General features: G+C 35.9%; 2 protein-coding genes across 4 annotated transcripts in view; both read right to left on the bottom strand.

Annotated features, from left to right (window-relative positions):
* Positions 1-10,683: 10,683 nt before the first annotated feature.
* LOC131162065 (transcription repressor OFP8-like) lies at positions 10,684-15,047 on the bottom strand. Of its 2 annotated transcripts, XR_009138675.1 has the most exons (2): positions 14,228-15,047; positions 10,684-10,699 (listed from the first exon to the last, which is right to left on the bottom strand). XR_009138675.1 is itself a non-coding variant. In XM_058118197.1 (1 exon), exon 1 carries the CDS (start codon positions 14,881-14,883, stop codon positions 14,278-14,280), a length of 606 nt encoding a protein of 201 aa, XP_057974180.1. In that variant the 5' UTR covers positions 14,884-15,046; the 3' UTR covers positions 13,879-14,277. The 2 variants fall into 2 exon arrangements, 1 of the variants encoding a protein (XP_057974180.1); XM_058118197.1 differs by lacking the exon at positions 10,684-10,699 and having other exon boundaries at positions 13,879-15,046.
* Positions 15,048-18,827: 3,780 nt separating this feature from the next.
* The window catches only part of LOC131162053 (uncharacterized), a 48,056-nt gene continuing 39,828 nt past the window's right edge, over positions 18,828-27,055 (bottom strand). For both annotated transcript variants that reach the window (XM_058118178.1, XM_058118187.1), the window contains 4 exons: positions 22,513-22,660; positions 21,756-21,806; positions 19,586-19,690; positions 18,828-19,197 (listed from right to left, as the gene is read on the bottom strand). In XM_058118178.1, the coding sequence (XP_057974161.1) occupies positions 19,051-19,197; positions 19,586-19,690; positions 21,756-21,806; positions 22,513-22,660 (451 nt within the window). In that variant the 3' untranslated portion in view covers positions 18,828-19,050. The remainder of the gene's footprint in view (positions 19,198-19,585; positions 19,691-21,755; positions 21,807-22,512; positions 22,661-27,055) is intronic.

Below are 27,055 nucleotides of genomic sequence, written 5' to 3'. Positions count from 1 at the left end.
ATAATACTGAATAATTCATCAAAATAACTCTCTGTGTGACAAAATGTCAACAAGTACAAGAAAAGAAAAAACTAAATGCCACAAAGACGCATATTATCCACATGACCCTTAAAATGCATAGCCGGTAAACTTTTGGTCATTGGATCCACAATCATCAAGTATGTGGTGGTGTGTTCAACTATAACCAATTTTTTCTTGATATACTTTCTCACACTAAGATACTTTATGTTGATATGCTTGCTTCTGCTTCCACTTTTATTGTTTTTAGAAAACAACACTACAGCAAAATTATCACAGAGAATCTTTATCGGTCTTTCAATAGAATCAACAATTTTGAGACCATTGATAAAATTCTTTAACCATAAGGTTTGTGTTGATGCTTCATAGCAGGCTATAAATTCTGCCTCCATAGTAGACATAGCAATAATTTTTTGTTTCACACTCCTCTAGGATATAGCTCCCTCAGCAAGAAGAAAGATATATCCAAAGGTTGACTTTTTGCTGTCTACACAACCGGAAAAATCAAAATTTGAATACCCGATTACTTCCAAAAAATCAGTGTGTCTGTAAGTCAACATGTAATCCTTGGTTCCTTGCAAATATAGCATCACCTTCTTTGCAGCTACCTAATGTTGGAATCCTGGGTTACTCTAGTAGCGACCCAATAATCCAATGGCAAAGCTTATGTCAAGTCTAGTGCAAACCTGAGCATACATTAAACTTCCCACAACAGATGCATAAGGAATGTCTTTCATCTGCTCCATTTCCAATGCATGTTGGGGTGACTAGTATTTTCGAAGTTTATCCCCTTTGACTATGGGAGCTACTAAGGACTTGCAGTTTTTCATACCAAACCTATTCCGCTATGCTTTGTATTTATCCCATCCATTTCACAACAAATTGGTATCAGAGCGATTGTTGTTGTAGCATCGGGATCGTCTTCTGCAAGATTTGACACCGTCAAATTTGATGGAACCGGGAACTTTGTTTTATGGCAGCAGAGAGTGAAAGGCATTTTTGTACAAGGAATGGGAAAGGATGTACTTGGTGTTCAATCGGATGGAATGGAGGTGGCAACATAGGGAGAATCGCAAGCAAAGGCCGCTTCTACAATTCGCTTGTGTTTGGCCGACGAAGTACTCTATCAGGCGATGGAGGAGGATTCTCCAACGGCTATATGGCAAAAGTTAGAGAGCCGGTACATGTCTAAAGCTCTCAATAATAAACTTTTTTCTTAAGCAACGTTTGTATTGGCTTAATATGGTTGAAGGATCAAACTTAGATCAACATATTAAAGCCTTCAATCAAATTATTAGTGATTTGATGAGAGTTGATGTTAAGTTTGATGAGGATGACAAAGTTTTGATGTTGTTAAACTCTTTGCCCTCGACTCATTCCTATGAAAATCTTGTGACCACTCTTACGTGGGGAAAAGAAACTCTTGATCTTGAAGAGGTAACAAGTGTCTTGCTAAATTTTCATCAAAGATTGAAAATATGTGATGAAGGAGAAGGACTTGTGGTAAAGGGTAATAATGAGCGAGGCAAGGGGAAATCCAAACATGGATCAAGTCATAAATCCCAAAATCAATCCAAGAAAAAGAAAGAAATCTAGTATTATAAATACGATAAAAAGGGGCATGTGAAACTGTAGTGTCCGAATTGGAAGAAGGGAAATTATGAGAAACATGAGGGTACTTCAAAATCTATGAATGTTGTTCAAGAATGAGGTATAGCAAGTAGTGATGGAGATGCTCTATCAGTTTCAGCGGGGTCGAAAAATCTAACAAACTCTTGGATACTTGACTCGACATGTTCTTATCACATGACTCCTAACAAGGAGTGGTTCAGCACTAACAAGTTAGTAAATTCTGGATCAGTTCTTATGGGTAATGATGCTTTTTGCAAGATCATTGGCATAGGAAATGTAAAGATAAAATGTTTGATGGTGCTGTAAGAATGTTGTGTAATGTGAGACATATGCCAGAGTTGAGGAAGAGTTTGATATCACTTGGTACTTTTGATTGTAATGGCTTTAATTAGAAGTCCAAAGATGGAGTTCTGACCATATGGAAAGGTAATCTGATTGTAATGAAAGGGTAGAAATTGGATGGAAATATCTACACATGGTAGGGAACTACCGTTGTAGGTGGAGCTATAGCCATAGATGCTGAATCAAATGTGACTATCTTGTGGCATATGTGCCTTGGGTATATGGGGGAACATGGCATGAAAGAACTACACAAAATAAAATTGTTGAAGGCTTGAAATCATGCCAACTAGAATTTTGCAAGATTTGTGTTCTTGGAAAATAGAACAGGGCAAGGTTCAGGTCAACTATACACAAAACAAAGGGTATTCTTGATTATGTGTATTCAGATGTTTGGCGTCTGGTTAAAGTTGCATCAAATGGTGGACATGTGTATTATATGAGTTTCATTAATGATTACTCACGGAAGGTCTGGGTTTACTTCATGCGTCACAAATCAGATACGTTTGCCAAGTATAAGATTTGGAAGGCTGAAGTAGAAAATCTGACAAGGAGGAGAATCAAATACTTAAGGTCAGATAATGGGACTGAGTACGTTGATTCTCAGTTTATGGAGTTTTTGGTAGAGCAGGACATCAAGAGATATTTTACAGTTCATCGTACACCTTAGCAAAATGGTGTGGCAGAACGGATGAATCGGACTCTTTATGAAAGAGCTCAATGTCTCGGGTTAAATGCAGGGCTACCGAAGAACTTCTAGGCCGAGACAGTGAGTATGATTTGTTTTATGATAAACCGATCACCAAGGGAATCACTAGAGGGTAGAGGGCAAAAGAGGTTTGGACGGGAAATGCAGTAGACTACTCCAAATTGAAGGTATTTGGGTGTCCAGCCTATGTTCACGTATCTAGTGAGAAGAGGTCTAAGTTTGACCCAAAGTCTTGTCGTTGCATCTTTTTGGGATATCCAGAGAGTGTGAAGGGGTACAAGCTATGGGACCCAGTGCCAAACGAGGCGGTGATTAGCAGGGATGTAATATTTGATGAGAAGGTTATAGTGAAGCGTACTCAAGAGTGTGATGAACAGAAAAAGGAGCCAGAAAGCTGGGGCGGTGATGAACATATTGTGCAGGCGGAGTTGGAAGCTCAGGGCAACAACAATGATAATTGTCCTATGGTTGTAGGGAGCTTTAGCTCAAGAAATCAGCAAGTTGACAATCTTCCTATACGGAGATCTAAACGCACTATCAGACCACCACCAAGGTATGGATTTTAAGAGTTAGTATTTTATGCTCTCCTTACTAGTTGTAACGATCCAACTACATTTCAAGAGGCAATGCACGACCAGGAAAAAGATAGGTGGATGGGTGCGATGTTTGAGGGGATGGAATCACTACATAAGAACCAAATTGGGGATTTGGTGGAGCTTCTAGATGGGAAGAGACCGATAGGTTGCAAATGAGTATATAAAAAAGGAAGCAATTTCAGAAAAGGAAGGAGAGAAGTTCAAGGCACGGTTGGTGGCAAAAGGATACTCACAGAAGAAGCGGATAGATTATGATGAGATCTTTTCTCTAGTGGTCCGACTACTTCTATCAGAATTGTGTTGGGGTTGGTAGTCCATTATGATCTTCATTTGTAACAAATGGACATGAAGACGGCGTTTCTTCACGGTGACTTGGAGGAACAAATCTACATGGTACAGCCAGAGGGATTCATTGAATCGGGAAAAGAAAATTTTGTTTGCAGGTCGAAGAAATCTCTTTATGGGCTGAAACAGTCTACAAGTCCATGGTATAAACGGTTCGATTCTTACATGATCAAGATTGGATACAAAAGGTGTGAGTATGGCTATTGTGTATATGTGAACAAGCTTGAGGATGGTTCTCTTATTCTTGTTATTGTATGTCGATGATATGTTGATAGCTGCAAAAGATTTAAATGAGGTGAATTAGTTAAAAGACCTATTGTATAAGGAATTTGACATAAAGGATCTTGGCTCGGCCAAGAAAATACTTGGGATGGAGATTCGTTGTGATAGAACTGTAGGGAGATTATGGCTATCTCGGGGAGGCTATGTGCATAAGGTGTTGGAGAGGTTTAGCATGACTGATGCAAGATCTGTATATACATCTTTAGCGAATCATTTCAAGTTGTCTACTGTAGATTTCCCAAGTACAAATGAGGAAATCTGGGACATGTCAAAGGTCCCCTATGCTAGTGTTATGGGGAGTTTAATGTATGTCATTGTGTGTACGAGGCCAGATTTGGATCATGTGGTGAGCATGGTAAATAAGTTTCTCTTTAATCCAGGAAAGCAGCATTGGGAAGCCGTCAAATAGATACTCAGATACTTACGGGGTACATCTGGATATGGCATCATGTTCGGCAAGCAACAGGGTTGTCCTTTAGTTATGAGGTTTGTACATACTGATAGTGCTAGATATATAAATGACAGAAGGTCTACAATGGGATATGTGTTTACCTTATAGGAGGACCGTTATGTTGGAGATCTATGGTACAGTCTCTGTTAGCATTATCCACGACTGAGGCGAAATATATATGGCAGTTACCAAAGCTTCAAAGGAAGTTTTATGACTTACCGGTTTAGTTAGAGAGCTGGGATTACAGTAAGATGGAGTGGTGCTGCATTGTGATGGTCAAAGTACCATTTACTTGGTGAAGAATCATATATACCATGCTAGAACCAAGCATATTGATGTGAGGTTCAACAAAGTTCGGGAATTGATTGCTTCAGGTGAGCTTGTGTTGGAGAAATTTCACACATCTGAAAATGTAGCAGATATTCTGACGAAATCAGTTACTTCAAAGAAGTTCAAGCATTTCTTGGACTTACTCCATGTCTTCGATTGATAGAAGGGAGACAAACCTAACCGAGCGGTTCAAGTTCGAGGTGGAGCAGTTAGATATGTTTTTCAGGATTCTCCTAAGGGGCATATAATTGCCAAGGTGGAGATTGTTGTTTATGGTGTTGGTTCTTAAACTTTGTATTTCATAAACAAAGAAGGAAGGAAAACATAAAGGGGCAACACAATAGGGACTCATCGATGAGTGCCCTATGCTCGTCGACGAGTAGATCCCGAGAGCAAAAAAATTTCAGAGTTTTGGAGATACCAATAGCAGAAAATGGGCTCGTCAATGAATGCCCTATTCTCGTCGACGAGTGGTCTTCTCTGGATTGTCGATGAATCCCATGTACTCATCGACGAGTGCACCTAGGCTGTGAGCAGTTTTTTGAATTTTGAATTTGAATGTTGGGGTGGTTGGGTAATTGGAAGGAAACTTCTGAAACACTATTATATATGTCATTATGTGCATGTATTGAGGAAGAGTGATCATTTGAGAAGTGTATTGTGTACTTTGAGATTTCCTTAGTGAAATTCTTGTGTCATTGCTTCCGTGGATGTAGCCTTTTCCGAACCACGTAAATCTTATTGTTGTTCTTGTTATTTATCATTTTATGGTTGTGTTTCATTTACTTGTTGTATTTATTCCATTGTGCTTCATATTTATCTCATCCATATCACAACAAAACCTCTCTAAAACCTTTTCAATATAAGCCTTTTGAGACAAACCCAAAATTCTTTGTTGTCTATCTCTGTGAATCTTTATGCCAATGACATAAGAAGCTTCACCAAAATCCTTCATTTCAAAATTTCGAGAGAGAAACTGCTTAGTCTTATATAGCAAACCCAAATCATTACTTGCAAGTAGAATTTCATCTACATATAGGACCAAGAAAATGAACTTACTCCCACTCTCCTTAAGGTATATACATTGATCCACAATGTTCTCATCAAAATCAAACGAGATGATAACCTCTTGAAACTTTAAATACCATTGGGGGGAGCCTGTTTCAAACTATAGATTGACTTCTTTAGCTTGCAAACTTTATGACTATCATCACTAAAACCCTCAAGCTGCCTCATATATACTTCTTCATCAAGATTCCCATTAAGGAATGTCATTTTCACATCTATTTGGTGTAACTCTAAATCAAAATGAGCTACCAAAGCCATGATTATCCTAAATGAATCCTTCTTCATGACAATCAATGCCTTCATTTTTAGTGAAACCCTTAGCAACCAATCTAGCCTTATATCATTTGACATTACCAGAAGTATCGCGCTTGGTCTTAAAGACCCATTTATAGCCGATAGTTGCCTTCCCTTCTAATAATTTGACGAGATCCCAAACTTGGTTCTTATACATGGATTCCAACTCTTCTTTCATGGCATCTAGCCACAGTGTAGATTTATTTGCACTCATGGCTTGTGAAAACGTGATTGGATCTTTTTTAGGTCTAACATCAAAATCAAACTCCATCAAGTATACAACATAGTCATCTGAACTTGCATGTTTCCTTATTCTTGAGGATTTCCTAACTACTACTTCCTCATTAGGTAATGATTCAGTAGAATCTGATTGTAACAATTTACTTATTACGGGTTGAACCTCTTCTTCGTGAACATTATGTGTAGTAACCCAACTCAAGAAAAGAAAAAAAAAATATTAATTGATTAATTAATTAATTTAATAGGGGATTAATTAAATAAGGTAATAAAATATATAGTATAATTCATGTGAATTAGATGATAGGATATATATATATATATAACAAAAATATAAAAGTAAGATATTTATAAAATAATATTATATTATTAGATATTTATGTAAGGTATTGAATCTTCCAAACAAAGATTTCAAACCCAATTCTAAATCCCCCCCTGCGAATTGACTCTCTCTCTCTCTTTCTCCTCAAGCTTACTTTCTCTCTATAGATTTTCTCTCTGTCTGTAAGTCGAATAAAAAAATGAACACCACTACGAGGTCCTAGAGACAATCCTTAACAAGTTAACCGGAGTGGAATCGTTATTTGGGGATCCTAACCACCACTTCAAGGTTAAAGTAAGGGGAATAGATTATGTCAGGAATTTTTATAAATTAACCAATTAAATTGTAATATGAGATTATAGGAATTATATACATGTTTCTATGAATATTTTGGCATATGAAAATTGAATTTTGGATTATTATTATTATGAGTTGATTAAACTGGCTTTTGTGAACTTAGGAATTTTATAATAATTGTATTTCAAAATTTAACTGATTGAATTAAAGTATTTGATTTTTGAATTATTGCAGTGGATTTTCTAAATGATTTAACTAGTTAAAATTATTGGTTTGGTTCATTATGCGTATTTTGTAAAGAATTAAAGTGAGTAGGGTTGGTTATCTCCGTTTTTCCTTTAAATACATATTTTGAGTTAGATAAATTGTGGAGATGATTAAACCTGTGTTTTCAGTAAAACAGATATTGAGTATAAAATGACCAATTTTCCAGTAGTTTATATAATTATGAGAAACACTCAAATCGTTTGGCATGAGGAAGAGTTTATTGTTTAATTAAAATTATGAGTTTATAGTTTGATATAACGGTATACTGGAATTGTGTTGGTGTCATATTATTTTCTGGAATGGTTAAAAAGAATGCATATATAGTAATTGTTTATAATGGTGTATAGACCACAGGTAGTTTTATTAAATTGCAAAGTATGGTTTAAGAACTTCGATTGACCATAGAACGCTCGGTACCGTAGTTACAGTAATGAAGAGCTTCGTGCAACCACGCGTCTCTGAGAGAGAGAGTGTGTTGGTATTGAAGAGTCGATTGGGCCAGTGAAATGTAGAGTTCCTACCTGAAGTCTAGACCAGTTATGGGATGGTCATTCGTACTAGCAGATGTACAGTATAGTTGACTTAACCTGATGGTAGGCTAGTCAGGACTAAGTCCAGCCTATGGGCCGCATAACCCATCATGGGGGGAAGCATGTCTTTTATTCATTCGGGAGAGAGTTCTTCTATTCATAATTGTAGATTTAATTGGATCAAAGTATATAGTTAATTATATAGATATGAGTACAGTTTACAAGTGAAAGTTATTGATAGCAGAGTATATCAAAGTATTTACAGTTTATAGATTATAGTTGCAAAGTATTAATAGCTTACAGTTTATAGTACTTATATAGGTGTGATTTATAACTTGCATGTGAAAGTTTATTTAAAGCAAAGTATTAAATGTATTTTATACCTCAATACTCATGTTGCCACACACTGATGATAATTTATTCCGTTTTACTAAGAAGTGTCTCACCACAACATACAACTCATTTTTCAGGACCTCTTGGTGATCGAGCTTAGCCAGCTCCAGGACAGAGCTTGATAGTATAGTGTTGTGTGAGTGATTGTAGAACTCTGAAGTATTATGTTTATGTTTTAAAGTTCTAGTTATGTAATATGGTCGAATGGAGATACCCTTTTTTATTGTATTAGTACATTATTCTAGTATTTTATTCGAGGATGGTTTATTATTTTCGCTGCGTGCATGGAATTGTGGTATTAGAGATAGGTGAATGGAACTCATAACACCCTGGGTCCCACTTTCGCGTTTGGGGCGTTACATTATGTCTTGGCAATGGTTGTTCTTGATGACCTTGCGGTTGATTTTGACTCAATTCAACCAAATGACCCCCAACAGTGTGTTTACGTGTCTCTTCGAACTTAATAGTTCGAGAAAGATCACTTTCACAAGGTTCACAATCCTCAAGAAACCTTGCATTTCTTACTTCAACTATTCTTGGACTATGAGATGGACAATAAAACCAAAAACCTTTAGAGTTTAGCACATACCCAATGAAAAACTCATTGATTTTCCTAGGATCAAGTTTCTTTATATGAGGATTATAAATCCTCACCTCAACAGGACAATCCCATATGTGTGTATGATTCAAACTAGGTTTCCATCCATACCAATTTTCAAAAGGTGTCTTGGGAACAGCCTTGGATGGAACATGATTTAAAATATACACAGCAGCTTTTAGCGCTTCACTCCACATGGTTAGTGATAAACTGGAATGAGCAATCATGCTCCTTACCATGTCCATAAGGGTGTGATTCCTTCTTTCAGATACACCATTTTGTTTAGGTGTGCCTGGCATACTGTATTGAGCAACAATACCTTCTTGCTCAAGGAATTGCGCAAATGGACCAGTCATTTGTCCATTTTCTGTGTACCTACCATAATATTCTCCTCCCCTGTCAGATCTTATGACCTTGATTTTATTTTCCCTTTGTTTCTCTAATTCTGTCTTATAAGTCTTGAAAGCATCTAGTGCTTCAGATTTTTCATTCAGAAGATAGAGATACATAAACCTAGAATAGTCATCAATAAACAAAATAAAAAATCTCTGACCATTTAGGCAAGGAGTGGAGAATGGTCCACAGATATCCATATGTATGAGTTCAAGAATGTCTAAGCTCCTTCTTGAAACTTTAGATCTCTTGTTGGTCAGCTTGCCCTTTATGCAGTTCACACAAGTCTCATAATCAGTAAAATCAAGATTTTTTTAGGATTCCTTCATTTACTAATCTCTTAATCCTCTCTAAAGAGATATGTCCCAATCTCTTATGCCATAATAAATAGGAACTTTCATCTAAAAGGTTCCTTTTAATACTAGCAGTAACATTCAAACATAAATAATTTTGCTCAAAATCAGGATTTAAGTCAAGCTTGAAAAGATTTTCAACTAAAATTCCAGTACCAATAGGAACTTTATTTTTAAGTATAGTAACAAAATTTTCAAATAAGAAACCATAACCCATTACAGCTAACCTCGAAATAGAAATCAAGTTTCTTGAAAATTCTAGTATATAAAATACATTATTTAAACCTTAAACAAATCCTGATCGCAAAATTATTCTAAATTTCCTAACACCCACGACCAAGGATTGTCCTTTGTTTCTTGAATAGACAAATCGCTCATTTTATATTGGCTATCTTAGGTTGAGAAATCCCTGCATGGTATTAACAATATGGATTGTAGAACCAGAATCAATCCACCAAGAATTTTTAGGAGCTTCTACAAAAAAAAAAAAAAAGATTCATAACATACAAGATATAGGAGTTTACCTTTCTTTTCTAACCATTTCTTGTATTTCAGGCAATCCTTCATATGACCCTTATTGCGACAAAAGAAACATTTAAGTGTCTTATCGTCATTTTTCTTTATTGACAAATTTTTCTTCTTATTGCCTTGGTCAAATTTGCCCTTTTTGGTTTTTGATTTTAAGCCACCAAGTGAGCACTTTCTGGTTTGCAATCTCTCTCCCTCTTGAACACACATGGTCATGAGTTTCGTTATTGTCCAATTTTCTTTGTGAATATTGTATGAAATTTTGAAATGTTCATACTCTAGTGGAAGAGAGTTCAGAATGAAGTGAACCAAAAATGGTTCCTCAATCTCTATCTTTAAGGATTTTAATCCAGCCGCTAAGTCTCTCATCTCCATGATGTAATCACGAACACTTTTAGAGTTGTCAAAAAATTTTCTAGTAAATTTTTTCATTAATGTGATGCCCCAAACCCGAGAGTGGGGCCTGGGGTGTTTGTATTCCATTCACAAATCTCTGATACCATAAATATCATCCAAGCAGCAAAAAATGATTAAACATTCTCAAATAAAATACCAGAGTACTACTATGCATCCAAAAAGGTGTATCCATTCAACCACATTACATAACCAGGAATTTAAAACATAAACTTAAATACTTCAAGTTCTTACAACCACTCACACTATTCTAAACTATCCAACCCCGCCCTGAAGCAGGCTAAACTCAATCACCAAAAGGTCCTGAAAAATGAGTTGCATAATGGGGTGAGACACTTCTCAATAAGATGGAATAGATTATTATCAGTGTGTGACTATTTTAGTGGATACAAAACATAACCGTTTGTTAATCAACTACAACTGTAAGGACACTCATAACTATTCTCACACATACATCATCAATCATACCACAAAAATTTGCATACACGTACTATGCGTAATACCCTAACACATCTACAATCACAATACATTTAATTCATATACATGTACTCACACCCACAAAGGCTAATGCACAAACACTTCACTTCCCGTGGCTCTCAGGTCATCCTTCCCCATCGTTCCCTTTATGTACTAAGCATCCCTCCTCATCATTCTCAATATGTACTTCACAACAGACATCCACTATTACACTTTCACAATGACCTATTCATAGTAAATTAGTAAAACGAACTCCTCAGGCCTGTCAACGTTTTACCCCATTAATATAAATGACAATATAACGAATTCCTCATATCTTGCCTACATTACATTGTGATTTATATCAAGGACAATATATCAAACTCCTCAGGCCTGCCAACGTTATATTGCGAAATACACGAATAACCACACATCACCCAAACATATAAGTTTATCCACCACAGTAATCACAACAGGCTTATTATGAAGAATTAATCTCATGTCACACGATTTAAGTGTTAACCATACTGTAATATACTGCTTATAAAAAATATACCATAATATGCTTGAATATATTATTCTTGAAAATAAGGATATGATCATCTCCGCAGTTTATAATAACCTAAGAATTCATATTTAAAAGAGAATGGAGATGATCAACCCTATTCACTTTAATCCTTTACAAAACATGTTTAATAACTCAAACTAATAATTTCAACCATTCAAATCGTTCAGAAAATCCCTTATTTTAACCCTAAAATCTTACACTTTTGTTTAATCGGTACAAATTTAATAAAAAACTGACATAATCTATTCACCTTACCTGTTCCTGAAAATATGTCTATTATACTCGGAAGACGGAAACCCTAACTTTTCAAACTCGCCACGGGAAGTGAGTCGGCAAGCCGAGAGAGGAGAGAGAGACACATGAGGGATGAGAGAGAGAAAAAAGAAAAACCGAAACCCTAGCTTGAGAGAGAGAAGAGAGAACTTTTCTAAAAAAAATTGAGTTCAATTCTATTTATAGGGAAACTGGCCCGTAAGAAACTGTCAACAGTTTTCCTGAAACCATTGACGGTTTGGCCCTGTGGTCCTATATACACGCTCTTGATAGTTGTAACCATCGATGGTTTTTCCTGAGCCTCCTGAAACCGTCGACGGTTTAGCCTATTTCAAACCTCTTTTCCTTCTTTTTCTTTTCTTTTCTTTTCTTTTTATCTATTTCTCCTTTCTTTTATTAATTTTTCTTTTATTTTCTAGGTTCGATTCCCTACAATTAGGGTACTAGCAAGAGCTTTGTCAGAACTGACAAACTGATCTTCAATTGCCTTCAAAAAATCTTTAACATGTTCATGCTTGCCAATTGCATTTATATTGTTCTTTCCCATACGGGACTTTATAAGCATTAGACTTAAATGATTGTTTTGCTCCCATCATGCATGCTTATCAAAGGCTTTTTGTGCATCACCATCTTTAGGGGTAGGTGGTTTTACTTCTCGAAGTACATAATCGAAATCCATGTACCCAAGAGTAAACATAAGGGAAACCTTCTAGTTAGAAAAATTATTATTTTCAAGCATTGAAATATGTTGTGCACTATTAACTAAAGAAAAAATTGTAAAACCTTAATGCTATTAAATGAAATATTAAAACTTTATATAGTAAACTTCACCTTCTTATGGGCCAAGGTTGCAAAACGAATGAATTTACTAGTAAGACAAAAAAATTTTAATCAATATAACAAAGAGTTACCCATTATCCTAAGGGCATTAAGGTAACCTCACCTCATTGATAAATTTACTTTCTCATGCTAACTAAATTATAAAATCAACAACTACCCTAAAGGGTCGGCCGGATCACTAACTTCATAACTGAATTACAATTTTTAAATATCAATAACCATATTGTGGCACAAACTTTTAAATTGATTTGCTTAATTGGGATGCTATGGTTACTCCTGAAATTTTAAATCAATCCCCATGACATTTATATTGACTTCCAAGATTGATTAGGAATTCTTGGGTGAAAAAACTTTAGACCCAAAACAACTCCAAATAGTCAATACTACTAATCAAGCATAAGCTAAGAGACTTAACTCTGATACCAAATAAAAGAATATCAAACAGAATAATATGTTAAAAGCATGAGCAGCGAAAAATTTGTACCTCCGCCCATTGTGCTTAACTTGTAAATACACTACTAAGAGTTACTTCAATTTCTAGAAAAGAGAACTATAATTTTATGAAATGTCTTCTAGTCTTTACCTTAAACTTGATGGGATAGATTGATGGAATACACAGGCCCTTTTATAGGCAAGACTAGGGACCCTTCACATAACTCTTATGACTTTTGAGCTCCCTCAGTAGTTTCATCCATCAAAGAACAAATATGAAGAGTTTGTAACTTTACACTAATAAGACTATTAATTCATGCACTCATTGGATAAATAACCACCAAGTGCACTTAATGTGGAATGTAAATAATCTCAATTATCACTTAATGTGGTTATTGGAACCATAAAATAAACGTAAAATATGAATCACTTATAAGGGAATATTTATAAAATAATATAAATATTTCTTACAAGCTAACCACAAGAACACAAAGGTTTTCCATTGATTTCAACTCTGTAATTCATAATCATTAAATTAGTTTAGATGAAAATTTTAATTGAACAAAATTGATAAGTAAAGTCCTTGTACAAATTTAAAAGTATCTGGACTAAAATAAATTTTAATTAAAATTTTAAGGACTCACTTATTATTTCACTCTATTCTATTTTATTTATCTATGTTACATTTATAATTCATAATTATTTTTATAATTTATTCGGCCGAATATAAAATATTGAATATTTTAAATTTAATAGTCTCCTTTTGTTGGTTCAATTACCTTATAATTTATAATTGGATTAAATTTATCATTCAATGAAAATACATTGCTAATATTGATCCCAAAATAATTTTGCATTCGACCATTCCAAAAAAAATAAAATAAAAAAAAAATAAAATTACAAGTTAGAAATATTGAATAAAAAGTTATCATTAAGTATTAGAAGGAATACAAAAGTATGAGTGTGCGAATCTCAACCCTTGGCGCATTTTATTGCACATTTTGTTGCAATTATGCATATTATATGAAAGGTTGAAACTCGAACACTCATTCATAATTCGACCTGACCCGACCCGACCCGACCCTACAATTACCATCAACCAAAATACCCAAATCATCTAACCTAATAATTTCTTCCTAACCTACTGTTACAGTCGTACCCCAAAAATGTTGTTATTGACACTTCCAAGCATGACTTAAATATTAGGATGGAGTGAGTGTGCACAACACATTCTGGACCGTGGATCGCAAACATGTATATACCTATTTGTTACTGAAACCACGCGCTACGGTTAATACTGCACGTGAGGCTGTTAGAACTCACGTGACCTGCGCAGGGAATTCTGTTTCGGTCTTGGAGTCGGAGAAGACGACCTCGCCGAGAACACCCCATTCCAGATCTCCGTGAAAGCTCGAACGATGATTCCATGGTAGTACGGAGAGTTCAGCTGCAAGAAGCAATTCAGAAGCTCCCGCAGATCCTCCTTCGAGTAGATTTCCTTCTCCAGAATCATCTGCAGCATCGACTGCCGGAAATCCAGGTAGGGGTCGTCGGATTCCTTCTCGACGGCCAGGCTCTCGCCGCCGACCCTGCCGAAGCCCTTCACGGCCCTGGACCCCGCCTTCCCATAGGGCTCGGCGTCCGAACACTGCGACCAGGAATCGGATTTCAGAGAGCGCGCGGCGCCGCCGCCGCCCCCGTCGCCGTCGGCTGGGGTGGTGTCGTCCTCGTCGTCGGTGGAGAGACTGCTCTTGTACCAGGAGCTGGAGGAAGAACGGTAGAGATGGGGGTTTTGGAGACTAGGGTTTTTGGATTTCGGCTTTGGTTGAAATATGTCGGAGAGTTTCGACCTCCGGCAGCGGCAGCCTAAGCTGACGCTGACATTGCTCAGGCGGAACTTCCTCCCGCCGGTGGACATCTCAGAGAGAGAGAGAGAGAGAGGGAGAGCTTGGTACTTGGGGTTAAGCGTTCAATTTGACTGCTGGGGTGGGGCGGCCCTCTATAAATCCGGCAATGGAGGCCCTATCAGCTACCGTCACTGGGCTGTGATTTTTGAAAAAATGAAAGGCTAATCTCGACCGCTCAATGCTTCGGAAGATTTCATAGATCAAAAAAATCAGAGCATCAAAGACTCTGCCACAACAGGTCGTACGACGTAACTGCAACATGGTATTTAAAAAATGATGATTGCACGAGGGCTTAATGACTCACAATATTAAAAAAAAAAAAATGCTCACTGAGATGACAGTAGGTATAATCTAGGGTATGCATTAAAATATAAAAATAACAGAGAGGATTGAACCAGTTGATGAATTTGCAGATCCATGGACCCATGCCATTTTAATATGCATGGTGAAAAATGGCAACAGATGGATAGATGGATATTAGTTATTAGGTTAACAGATAGATTTGATATGTAAAGACAAAAGGGTATAAGGTACACATTACTTTTCTTTTGTCCTAATCAAGAGCTCTAATCATGGAAACATGAGGTGGTTATGTAAACCTTTGGAAGCATTAGGTGTTGAAAGCAACCCCTTTCCTAAGAAAAATAATTAAATTTTTTTTTTGTTTTTTATGTTTTTATTTTTCAATATTTATTTTTTAAAAAAATAAAATAAAGTGGCATTTCTTGAAGTTTGGCAAAAAGACAGAAATCTTTTAAGAGATTTCAAAAACTCCACAAACCTTATTTATGATTTAAAAATATTACAAACTTGTCCTAACATTTGATATTTGAGACACTTATTCTCTTCAAAAAAAATATTATCATTTTACAAAATGTAAGATAAGATTTATATCCTTTTAATACATGTTGGGGATGTGACTTATATTTTGAATGAAACGCATGTATCGGAGGAAGTATCGTGACGCGAGGGACAAAGGGAGAGAAGTAAGGTGCAGCCATGGAGGGCAAACCGTCGACGGTTTTAGACAGTAGTTGCAAGGTGTTTCATTCTACTCCAAACCGTCGACAGTTTCAGTCGGCGCAGGTTATAGATTTTTGAATACGAGATCAGTAGATTGGACTAATCGAAGGTATTTCCTTAGAGAAATTGCTACAAAAGTGTTTTAAATCAGCTATAAGTCTTCTGCACGCATTAGATTGTTATATAAATATTATTATGTAACCTTAAAATAGATTAAGCTTCAAAAGCTTATAAGCTTCTTCATTGATTATGAAAAAAAAGTTGTTGCTCCTGTGGATGTAGACAAATTGTCGAATCATGTAAATTTCTTATATTTTGATTATTGCTTTCATTGTTTATCATTGTTGAATGATTGTTAGGTTCGTATAGTTCATTATTGAGTATTTGCATTAGTTGTTTGTTTGATTTGAGAGTATGCTTCCGTTGCGCATCCACGAACATCAACAAGTGGTTTCAAGTTCTAGTTACTTGTCATAGCAATTGGTATCTGAAACGAGTGCTTATTGATGGGAATCGAATCACAATAATAAATTTAGACTTTTATGATATTCTCGTGACAAATATTTTGTCAAAAAAGAAAAGAAAATCTAGGAGGGAAGTGGGAAGATGTGATTAGGCATAAAGGGACAAAGCAATGGGGCACCCCCCACCCACAATGCATAACAAAACAAGCAACTAAGGGACCCTACTATGCCCTACATAATATACATATATATATATATATATATATATATATATATATATATATATGGATATGGATATTCTTCATCTTTAGGCAACCAATGTTACCAAAATAATTGACTACTCATCCTCATCCTTAGTTTAATGCAAACTTAAAATTTATATTTTTAATTTAAATTTAATGAATTTTTAAAATTTATAATGTATTATATGAATGCATTTATTTATTATTTATTTTTGTGAGTTTAATGTTGGACATTCATTTTTGTAAATGAGTTAGGAATTTATTTTTAGGTTAATTCATATTTGATTCAATAAAACTAAAAGATATGATAAGTTAAAGAGTATGCTCCTTCATCTCTATGCAGACGATAGAGTTGGTTGGTCTCTCTCATTTCTCCTAGTTCAGCTTAAAACGTCTTGTATATATGAAATTTAAAAAGAAAAATATTAATATTTTATTTGTGTACCTATCATGTCCTATATCAAATACGGGATAGGATAATTATTATAATCAATTTAGTCTAATACAATTTAATATAGACCATTCTTAAAAACACCTTAACTCATGAAACAAACGCTACCAAATTTAGGAGAAGTTTAGAATAAAAATAATTATATCGTGTAAAATTATTTAAAAGCTAAATTATATGATTCTAATAGAAAGTATTTTTTGATTAAAAATTAATTTTGACCAAACCAGTTTCTTTGAAGTAATTTTTAGTTGAAACTTTCAGCTCCAAGAGAATGATTACTCAATCAAATTAGCCTTAAAAGTTAAACCTAGAAAATTGCTTTTTTTCAGTTGAAAATTGATCCAAACTTGTACTGGCAAATTATAATTAGTTGAAAATTCTCTCTCTGCCATAGGATGCAAAGAACTATCCATTGCATAAACATTCATATGACAAGTTCTTATTTTGAGCCACAAAAATTATAGACCATAAACCACAACCTTATTATCTTAATATAATCATTGTATTTACTAATTGTGAGTGATCACATGTCATATGAATATATTTATAGTTATGCTTTATGTTCTTAGTCATGCTGATAGAAAATTTGAAAATATTTCCCGAAAAAGAAGGTTACGAAAATATTTGAACAGCCTTTGAAGAGAAAGAAAACCAAAGGAGCATTGGATCAAAACTTTCTTTTGATGAAAGGAAAATAAGAAGAAACATTATTTTTTATTATGTTTTCTTTACGTCAAATACTATTAAAAAATAAAAAATATATATAGTTGTAACTAAATTAAAAATTATAAAATGGTAAATATTAATTATGTATTTCTAGGCATTTTATTTTCCTTTTTCACTTTCTTACAAAATAAGAATCACCATATTTGAAGGTCGATGGCTTAGTCCCCCACCCTCAGTGTTTAATGAAAAGGAACATTTGAAAATGAGTTAATGTTATAAAAATTGCTTAACCCCTCTTGAGAAAAAGTTATTAAAAAATAAAACATACCATTAATTATGTGACAAACTATAAGCTCATAAATTGTTCAAAAAATAAATAAATAAATAAAGACAAAAGCAGATGTAGCGAAAGAGATAAATAATGTGTTGGTAATTAATAATTATATAATATTCAACTAACATTCTTACCGCACTCATGAAATGAAATAACTTAATAGAAAATAAGTTTTTTTTTTTTTTTTTTTTATCTTTTAAAACATCAAATCAATAACTTATAAAAGCTATTGGAAAGGGTTTAGAACAACTTACACACAAGTTTTATTTTTAAAAGGAAAAATTCATCTAAGAAAAATCAAACTCACCCCATCTACTCAAAGAGAGATTAATGTGTTTTGCACAAATAAGAAGTGCGTCTGTGTGACATAGAAGTAGAAAATTTGTCACTCCTTGTTTGGTCAAATGGAATATATACACAACTCAATTTTAGAGAACAAGTCTCTTTGTACCCATTTTCCTTTCCTTTAGGTAGATTACTTTTGACAAAGGAGTGGAGAAGGCCTATTTCCACAACTACTATTTTCATCCTCAGCTTTTTGTTCAATTTTATATATATATATTCCTCCACTTTTTTCTTCTTCATTTCATACCAAATGCAATACAAAATTATGGCTTCCCCCGTGTATGGTGCTGTGTGAGTTCAGATATTAAGTGCGAGAATCAGTTTTCCAGTGGAAAATTTTAGAGATGATATTCTGAAGTTGTTCAACATTAGCCAAAGACTTTGTTGTTTGGTTGGCAGGAGTTAGATTTTTCTGCTTAAACTTATATTGTTGGTAGAAGAATAGTACACACCATTATTGCTGATCTCATCTATTACAATTACAATTACTAGTATCATAATTAACAATATTAAAAATAACAACAAACCCATTTCATCTCAACCTCTATATACCATTACGAGGCTCCCAAGCTATTGTGTAATTTGAACATTTTTCCATTTATTTAAGAAAATCTGTGGACCAAATGGTAGAAGGGAAAGAGTTGAATCTGGCTTTACTGAGTTGAAGCCAGTTTTTGAGTCTCGATCAAGCTGGCTACATGCTGAGCAACCCATACGGAGCCAGCCTCTGTGCAACAGAAAGCATGGGTGTGTCCTTCCTTTTCAATGGATAGGCAAATATCTGGGGCCTGCTTGGAAATCTGTGATTGCAAAATATGAGTTGAGATAATCCCTATCTAGTTTTAAATCCCAAAATCTTCCAACAACAAAGCAGGATTTTGGTTTCAGATGGCTTGAGCAAGAACACTACAGGAAAATTAGGTTTAAACAATACCAGCAGACAAAAAAAAGGGTTCCCAAAAATATTGTCTAGTGAGCAAATAGACGTGGAGGGAAAGGAAGAAATGGGAAAATGAGATTTTGTGGGCAAAGATTGAGCATTTGCCCGGCCACCTATAAAACTTGACTTGACCATGAGCATACGCTAGAATTAAATCATAATCTGCCACAAGCAGTTGCTGCATTTCAAAATAAAAATGACATTACCATTTTAAAAAAAAAAAAAAAAGGAATCAATTATGGAATTACCTCTTCAAACATTGACAATGGACCCCAGTGATCATCAATGCCAAACAAAAATGCAATCTGGCCCTGCTTTCCTCTCATGAACTCCCAATCTGGTGTTTCTGAAAGCTAACATTGAATGACGATGGTCAGTACAAGACTTAGCTGTAATTTGATAATAGTAAGCAAAGCATTTTTTATTGTTCTTTTGTTTCTTTTTTTTTTTTTTTGGGTCACTCCCTCTGTCTCTCTATGTTGTTTTCACTATGTTGTTTGTTCTTCTCACGATAACTCTGAATATCTTTGAAAAATCATCCAATATTGCAGCAAAATGTCAATTTTGCTGTTCTCATAACCTATTTCTCCTCCAACAAGTGTACTGTATCCAATTACTCGAAGCTTTGGTCAAAATATTGCAAGAAAGGGTAAATTTTTTGTGCATGATGGTAAATTTCTCATGTCTGGCAGAAAACAGCAAAGACTAGTTAGAAGATAAGGATGCCTCAGTCCCATTGCCAGGGGGTGAAGAGCGTGAACCACTGCAATGAGTCATCTGTAATGATATTCCCGTGGCTGACAGGCCAGAAGTCAATGAATACGCGATGCTGCAAGACAACTCCTGCAAGGATGAAAAAATCAATAGGGCAGCTGTTAGATTACCACTTTACCAAAAAGCATAAGCTCTTAGGTAAAGTGGAAATCAAACATGGTATCAGAGCTGGTTACCAGGAGGTCCTCAGTTCAAGTCTTGTCGCCTGCATTTATTCTGTGGTATTTAAAAATTTATTGTGTGTTTATCTCTCCACGTGTGGGTTTTAGTGTTGTTGCCGGCGTTTGTTGTGGTATTTAAAAAAAAAAAAATTGTTTCCTATCATGGGTGTTATTTATCGTGTGTTTATCTTTCCACGTGCTATCGGCCTGCACGTGCAAAGGAGTGTTAAAGCTTGATATACATTGTTGGCCCACAGCCTAACAACTTAAGCTTTTAGGCAAAGTGGTAATCTAACAGCAGCAACTGGCAAATGAATAGACAGCACGTGATTGCACATGCACTTTCGGATGCAGTGATGGATTCCCAGTGTTGTCACAAGAATTCTCTATACGGTGGAATTCCAAAGTTGCAGTGATCAAATCTTCTTGCATATAATTTTTTTCAACAGCTGCTGTCAACTTTCTGTGGTCACTTGTGTGCTCAAGGTTTTTGGATTAAAGATTGCTCTGGTAATTGAAGAAATTTACAGCAGAGGATGACTTTGGAAGTGACTTGATTTTTTACTTTGGATTGCAGTTTTGATGGCAGCAGCAGTCCTGTGGTTGCAGTTAGAATTTTGCTCTGATACCAAACTTGATATAGGACAGCAGGGAAAGAATGAATAAAGAAATGGAGAAGAAGAATAAGGTGATTGTGATGATGATGATGATGATGAAAGAAGAGGAATGGGAAGAAGAAGCAGCAGCAAACCTAGAGAGGAGAGTTTTTTCTTCAATTTCAAATGAACAACTGGATGTACAAGACAGACTCAATACTTAAAACACACAATGGCTAAAAAACACATTTACAGAACCACCTCTAAGTATAAAATTTACTTAACACAGTTCCCAATTAGTTTACAGAACTTGCCTTTTAGTTTCAAGTATTCTACTATATAACTCAATACCTTCCATCTACTTTGCTAAACTCCAAACATACTCCAAGAAACACAGCATAAATCAAACAATCAAGAAAGTTACTATTCTGCTGCTTGCCCACCTGCTATATGGAATAAAAGGGGGGGAGAGAGGGGGAGAAAGAGAAGTACACCTTGATAACGGTATGTTATATAATGATTTTGCAATCTAGAATCCCATACTCCTAAATCCTGATTGATTAATTCTACATTCGTAATGATTCATTTAATCTGCATAAGCATTTTTCAATCACAGCTGTAGAGGGTTTTCTTTGTTTCTGGAAAAAAATGAATGATGTTGTGGCCACCCCAAAGGAACAAAATGGATGTCATAGTTCAGAGTGTATAGTCTATACTCCATACTCTATTGATATGACGACTTAAATACTACATGATGACAATATAATGCTAGGTCAAATGCAACACGAGTAAGATATATTTATAATGAAAATACTAGTATTGTTTCATCCTGCATTTTTTTTTTTCTTTTCATATTGCATAAAAATTTTAAATTGGCAAAGACTTACCTTTTTGAACTCCGTCATTCCCATGAAGAGCATGTTCCGCATGCAATGGTACTGTATGCAAATAAAATAAAAAGTAGAAATTATCAAAAAAAAAAAATCAAATGCCCACACTCACCCAGCAATCCTCTTAATGATGGAAGAATCAAAGTTCAAACGTAACAATGTCAATAGAAAAAAACCTCTAAAAGATAGATATTAGATTCACAAAGTAGTTAACTATACAAATAATAGAAAAATAATGCTAATTAAATAAATGCAATGAAACACGATCCTTAAAAACACAGGTGAACTTAGGTATTAATTTTATGATGCCCACCTGTGAAAATCAATTGCAAAGATTATTTTCAAAGATTGGGTCTGCTCTGATTATTTTCAAAAGATTGGATCTACTGAAATTAGTTCCACATTTCTGTTGTTTTCCAAGGCTCTTATTCATCATTCAGTGCCAAAAGCTTATTTTGCCACTAATTTTCACAGCTCTGGTTCATCATTCATTCTAGAAAAACTTAATAAGCCAATATGCCTCCTTTTCTTTTTATATTTGAGCATCGAAACTTACAATTTGGATATAGATCAAGCTCATAAATAAATTCACACATTATACACTATGCTATTTTTTTTATAGTTCCAATCTAGAAGCAAATAGTGCATTTGCAATTCAAAAACTAATTTCGTCTCTTTTATAGTTCCAATGTAGAAGAAAATAGTGCATCTGCAATCCAAAAACTGTCTATCTGTATAAATGATAAAATTTCACCTGCAGCAGGTGAGTGCAAGTAGCCTCAACAGCGGTAGCGGACCATGAGTTCCCAAGTGATTTTTTCACTAAAAATTTCAAAGCCCAACTTGGTAAGAACCCCAACAAGGCTACAACAGAACTAAGTGCAACACAAATAAATGGGGACCTGAAACTCAAAAACACAAACATCAATCCCCGAGAAAACATTAATGGTAGAATAGCCAAAAAAATGAGGTGAACCAAATTTTCTAACAGAATCACATAAAAATACAATTGGGAGCAACAATGAAATGCAAAACTAAAACTTACCTGACAACCATTTTAACTGGGTTTGTTGCTGTACAATTAGATGTAAGCAAGCTTACGCCAACGACATTACTTCAGTTACAGAGTGAACTCAGGAGACTCAGGACACGAGACCTATCTTTCAGGAAAGAAGCATGTCTCTTCCAAACTTTTCTTTAATTAGGTCATCCTGAGAATAGAGTGCAACACAGCCAAAAACTTGCAAAATAAATTGCAAAAGGGGCTGCCTGCCAATCCCTAACAAGATCCGGCAGCAGCAAGTCCCTAAAAACCCATAAAAGTGAACCGCCAATGAGGCTAAAAGAATAGTTCTTTCTGACGAGTCAACAACAAGGCCAGGGAAGTAATGCAATCTTTAAATGTTCTCGCATTATACCAAACACAGCACTATGCCAGAGCACTTCTCCTTCCTGCTCTTACCAAAATCCCAATAACTCACAAGCAAAAATAGGAGGCACCGAAGCTTTGCCAAAGCAAGAGAAAAGGGCACTCCAGAGATGAGTACCAACCCTTCAATGAAGGAAAAGGTGAGTTTCAATCCGTTTGACTCATGGCACATCACACACATCTCAGGCATTAGTCATGAAAGGCCTTCATATCTGAAGCAAATCATGCATGTTAGTCCTGTTCAGGGTCACTATCCAGCAAAGATTTGAATCTTGAATGGGACTCTAGCGGTCTAACCTTCCAAATGATGTAGTTCCAAGGAAAAAGACAGGTGTGGATGATTTAAGTGAAGAAAAAAGGGATTTGGAACAAAATATTCCCAACAGATCACCTACCCACACTCTCTCATCACTCCTAGAAGGAACAGAATGATCCAAAGCATTAAGTTGTTGATTCAAGGACAGCTCTTTCATTGATAATCCTAAAGAAATGGAAATTCAATGGATGAGAGCAGCCCCCAAATAAAGAAGCTGACACATGCATTATAGAGGGAAAAATGCTTATACAAGCAAGGAAACAATGACTCCAATGTACCCTCTCCCTCCCAAGGATCCTCCCAGAACTGGAACCTATAGCCATTGCCTACTACAAAACAGGGATGCAGAAAAAGAGATGAGCAACCTGAAACACTAACTCCAGGTGCTAGCATGAGAAACATAACCACTTCATCTAGAGTCCCACCCAATCTGATGCAATAAGTTACCCTCTAAGGGAAACCTCCACAACCATTTTCCTATTAAAGCAACACTTTTGGAAAGTACATGCCCAAAGCCAGCCCCTCTCGGACTTTGGTTTGCTGAAGACTTCCCAAATAACGAAGTAACAATATCTCTAGAACCCAACCAAAGAAAGTCGTGCGTCATCCTCTCTCCACAACGCAGGCCACCCACCCTCTTGGGCACCTTAAAAAGAGAAAGAAAAAATCAGAACATTAGAGAGAGCTGCCTAATGAGTGTGGTACGACACCTAAGGTTAAATACCCCATTTTCCATCCCTCCAACTCCTCTCAACTCTCTCAATCACAGAGGGCATCCTTGGGCCACAAGGCTCCCTGCTTTACAAGGTTAGGGGGAGGATCCTCATGCTTTTTAATGCAAAACACAAAGATCTCCATTCTCCAAATCCCCTCTACTTTTCCCAACCTTAAGATCAGTAGGCTCCAGCCCAGAATTCTTGACCTTTTCAAGCCCTAATTCTTAGCAATGATCGCAATCTTTTTTCCTTGATACCAACCAAGGGTTGCAATCATAGGCTTCATCACTGAGAAATTAACCTACCAGCTAGTGAACTTCAAAGATCTAATTCTTATCATCCCAAGAACATAACCAATCCAATTACTAGCCTAAGAAAAATGAGTGAATTCACACAAAAGCCCCTGATTAAGCAGCACATGTTCAGCGACCTCCATGGCCCCAAAAAAAGCCTTTTTCCCCCTTCTTTAATTTGGATGACACCAAAGAGCTTGCTTTCTGGACATAACATACCGGCCAATGGATTTGCCCCATGTTATATCATCAGCAGCAGTTTGGAGTACTCCACATGTTGTGATATGTGGCTCATATAGTGAGTGGAAGGCATACACAACGAGAAAACATGGTGAAAACAGAATGCTGGTGTTTGCAAAGGAAACCATCGACGGTTACCCTATTACCATCAATGGTTTGGTCTAGTTTTAGAGATGTTTTGGTCTCGGTATTAAACCATCAACGGTATGACTAAAACCGTCAATGATTTGACTCAGCTTCTAGTGCTGGTTTTTTTTTCAAAATTTGAATTGGGACATTAGGTTGGTTGGAGTTTGGAGGGAAAGTCTACGAGAACTTATACATTGTATAAGTTGTATCTATGATGTTGTTCATGTCTTTGACACAAGATAGTAAGAAAACACTGCCAATTGCTCCCGTAGATGTAGGCATTGCTGAACCACGTAATTCCTTGAGTCTTTGTTATTGCTTTCATTATAATTTGCGTGATTGTTGTTTATGTATATTTCACCGTTGAGTGCTGCATTATAAGATTGAATTATTCCACTAAACATTCATTTTTCACAACAAATTGGTATCAGAGCATTGTTGGAATGGTCTCTCGAACTTCTTCTACAAAGTTCGATGTTGTCAAGTTCGATGGAATGGGAAATTTCGATTTATAGCAGAGAAGGGTAAAGGATCTGTTAGTGCAGCAAGATATGGTGAAGGCTTTATACAAAGTTCAACCAGAAAGCTTGGATGAGGCAAGTTGGAATGAATTGGAAGCAAAGGCGGTAGCGACTATCAGGCTTTATTTGGCCAATGACGTATTGTATCATGTCATGGACGAGGATTCTCAGGCGGCTGTTTGGAAGAAACTTGAAAGCCGGTATATGTCTAAGTCTCTTACAAATAAATTATTTCTTAAGCAAAAGTTATATTGGTTTAAAATGGTGGAAGGTTTGGATTTGAACCAAGACATCAATGCATTCAATCAAAATATAAGTGATTTAATGCAGGTTGATGTGAAATTCAAGAAAGATGACAAGGCGTTGATTCTATTAAATTCCCTAGCTGTGTTTCACACATATGAAAACTTGGTTACGACTCTAATATAGGGTAAAGAAACCCTGAATTTGGAAGAGGTAACAAGTGCATTGCTGGGTTTTCATCAAAGAATGAAAGTCAACGATGAGATTTCACATGGTGAAGGGTATCCATGAATGTGGGAGAAGAAAATTTCAGAACAGATCGAGTGGTAATAAATCTCGGTCGCTGTCCAATAAGAAAAAGGATATTCAGTGTTTAAAGTGCGGGAAAAAGGAGTACATAAAATCGGAGTGTCCGGAATGGAAGAAAGGGACTGCTGAAAATAAAGAGGGTTCTTCAAAATCAGCGAATGTAGTTGAAGAAGGAAACTCGGAAAGCAGTGATGGTGATATGCATCCTATTTCATCGGGGTCGAATCGCCTCACGGACTCTTGGGTCCTAGATTCGGCATGATCCTATCACATGACACCAAATAAAGAATGGTTCACTACCTACAGTTCAGTTAATTCTGGTTCCGTTCAAATGGGCAATGATGTTTCATGCAAAATAATTGGAATAGGAAATGTAAGAATTAAGATGTTTGATGGTGCTGTGAGAACTTTATGTGATGTAAGGCACATACCGGATCTAAGGAAGAGTCTAATTTCATTGGGCACTTTAGATTGTAATGAGTATAGTTACAAGTCTGAAAGTGGGGTTATGAAAGTGTGTAAAGGCACTCTAACAGTGATGAAAAGGCAGAAGTTAGTGGGAAATATCTATGCACTGCTAGGCACTACAGTTGTAGGTAGAGCTACAGCCATAGATTCTGTGTTAGATGAAACTTTTTTGTGGCATATGCAGCTAGGGAATATGGGTGAGCATGGGATGAAGTAACTTCATAAGGGAAATCTTTTGAAGGGCATGAAAACATGTAGGCTAAATTTCTGCAAGTTTTGTGTTCTTGGGAAACAGAACAGAGTGCAGTTCAAAATAGTCATTCACAAGACGAAGGGTATTCTTGACTAAATTCACTTAGATGTTTGGGGGCCGGTGAGAGTAGCATCACGGGGTTAACATATGTAGTTTGTGAGTTTCATTAATGATTACTTACAAAAGGTCTGGGTGTACTTCATGCGCCATAAGTCAAAAACATTTTCTAGGTTTAAATTATGGAAAGCTGAGGTGGATAACCAAACCAGGGGGAGAATTAAATGCCTCAAGTCAGAGAATGGGACCGAGTACGTTGATTCGAGGTTCATGGAGTTTTATGAGCAGCAAGGCATGAGGAGACATTTCACAATTCGCCGGAC

The sequence above is a fragment of the Malania oleifera genome, chromosome 1 (assembly GCF_029873635.1).
Source record: "Malania oleifera isolate guangnan ecotype guangnan chromosome 1, ASM2987363v1, whole genome shotgun sequence".
Taxonomy (NCBI): domain Eukaryota; kingdom Viridiplantae; phylum Streptophyta; class Magnoliopsida; order Santalales; family Ximeniaceae; genus Malania; species Malania oleifera.
This window is presented reverse-complemented; position numbering and strand designations above follow the sequence as displayed.

Coding starts and splice junctions, on each gene's coding strand:
- LOC131162065 (XM_058118197.1), bottom strand. CDS start 14,883: ATGTCCACCGGCGGGAGGAAGTTCCGCCTGAGCAATGTCAGCGTCAGC.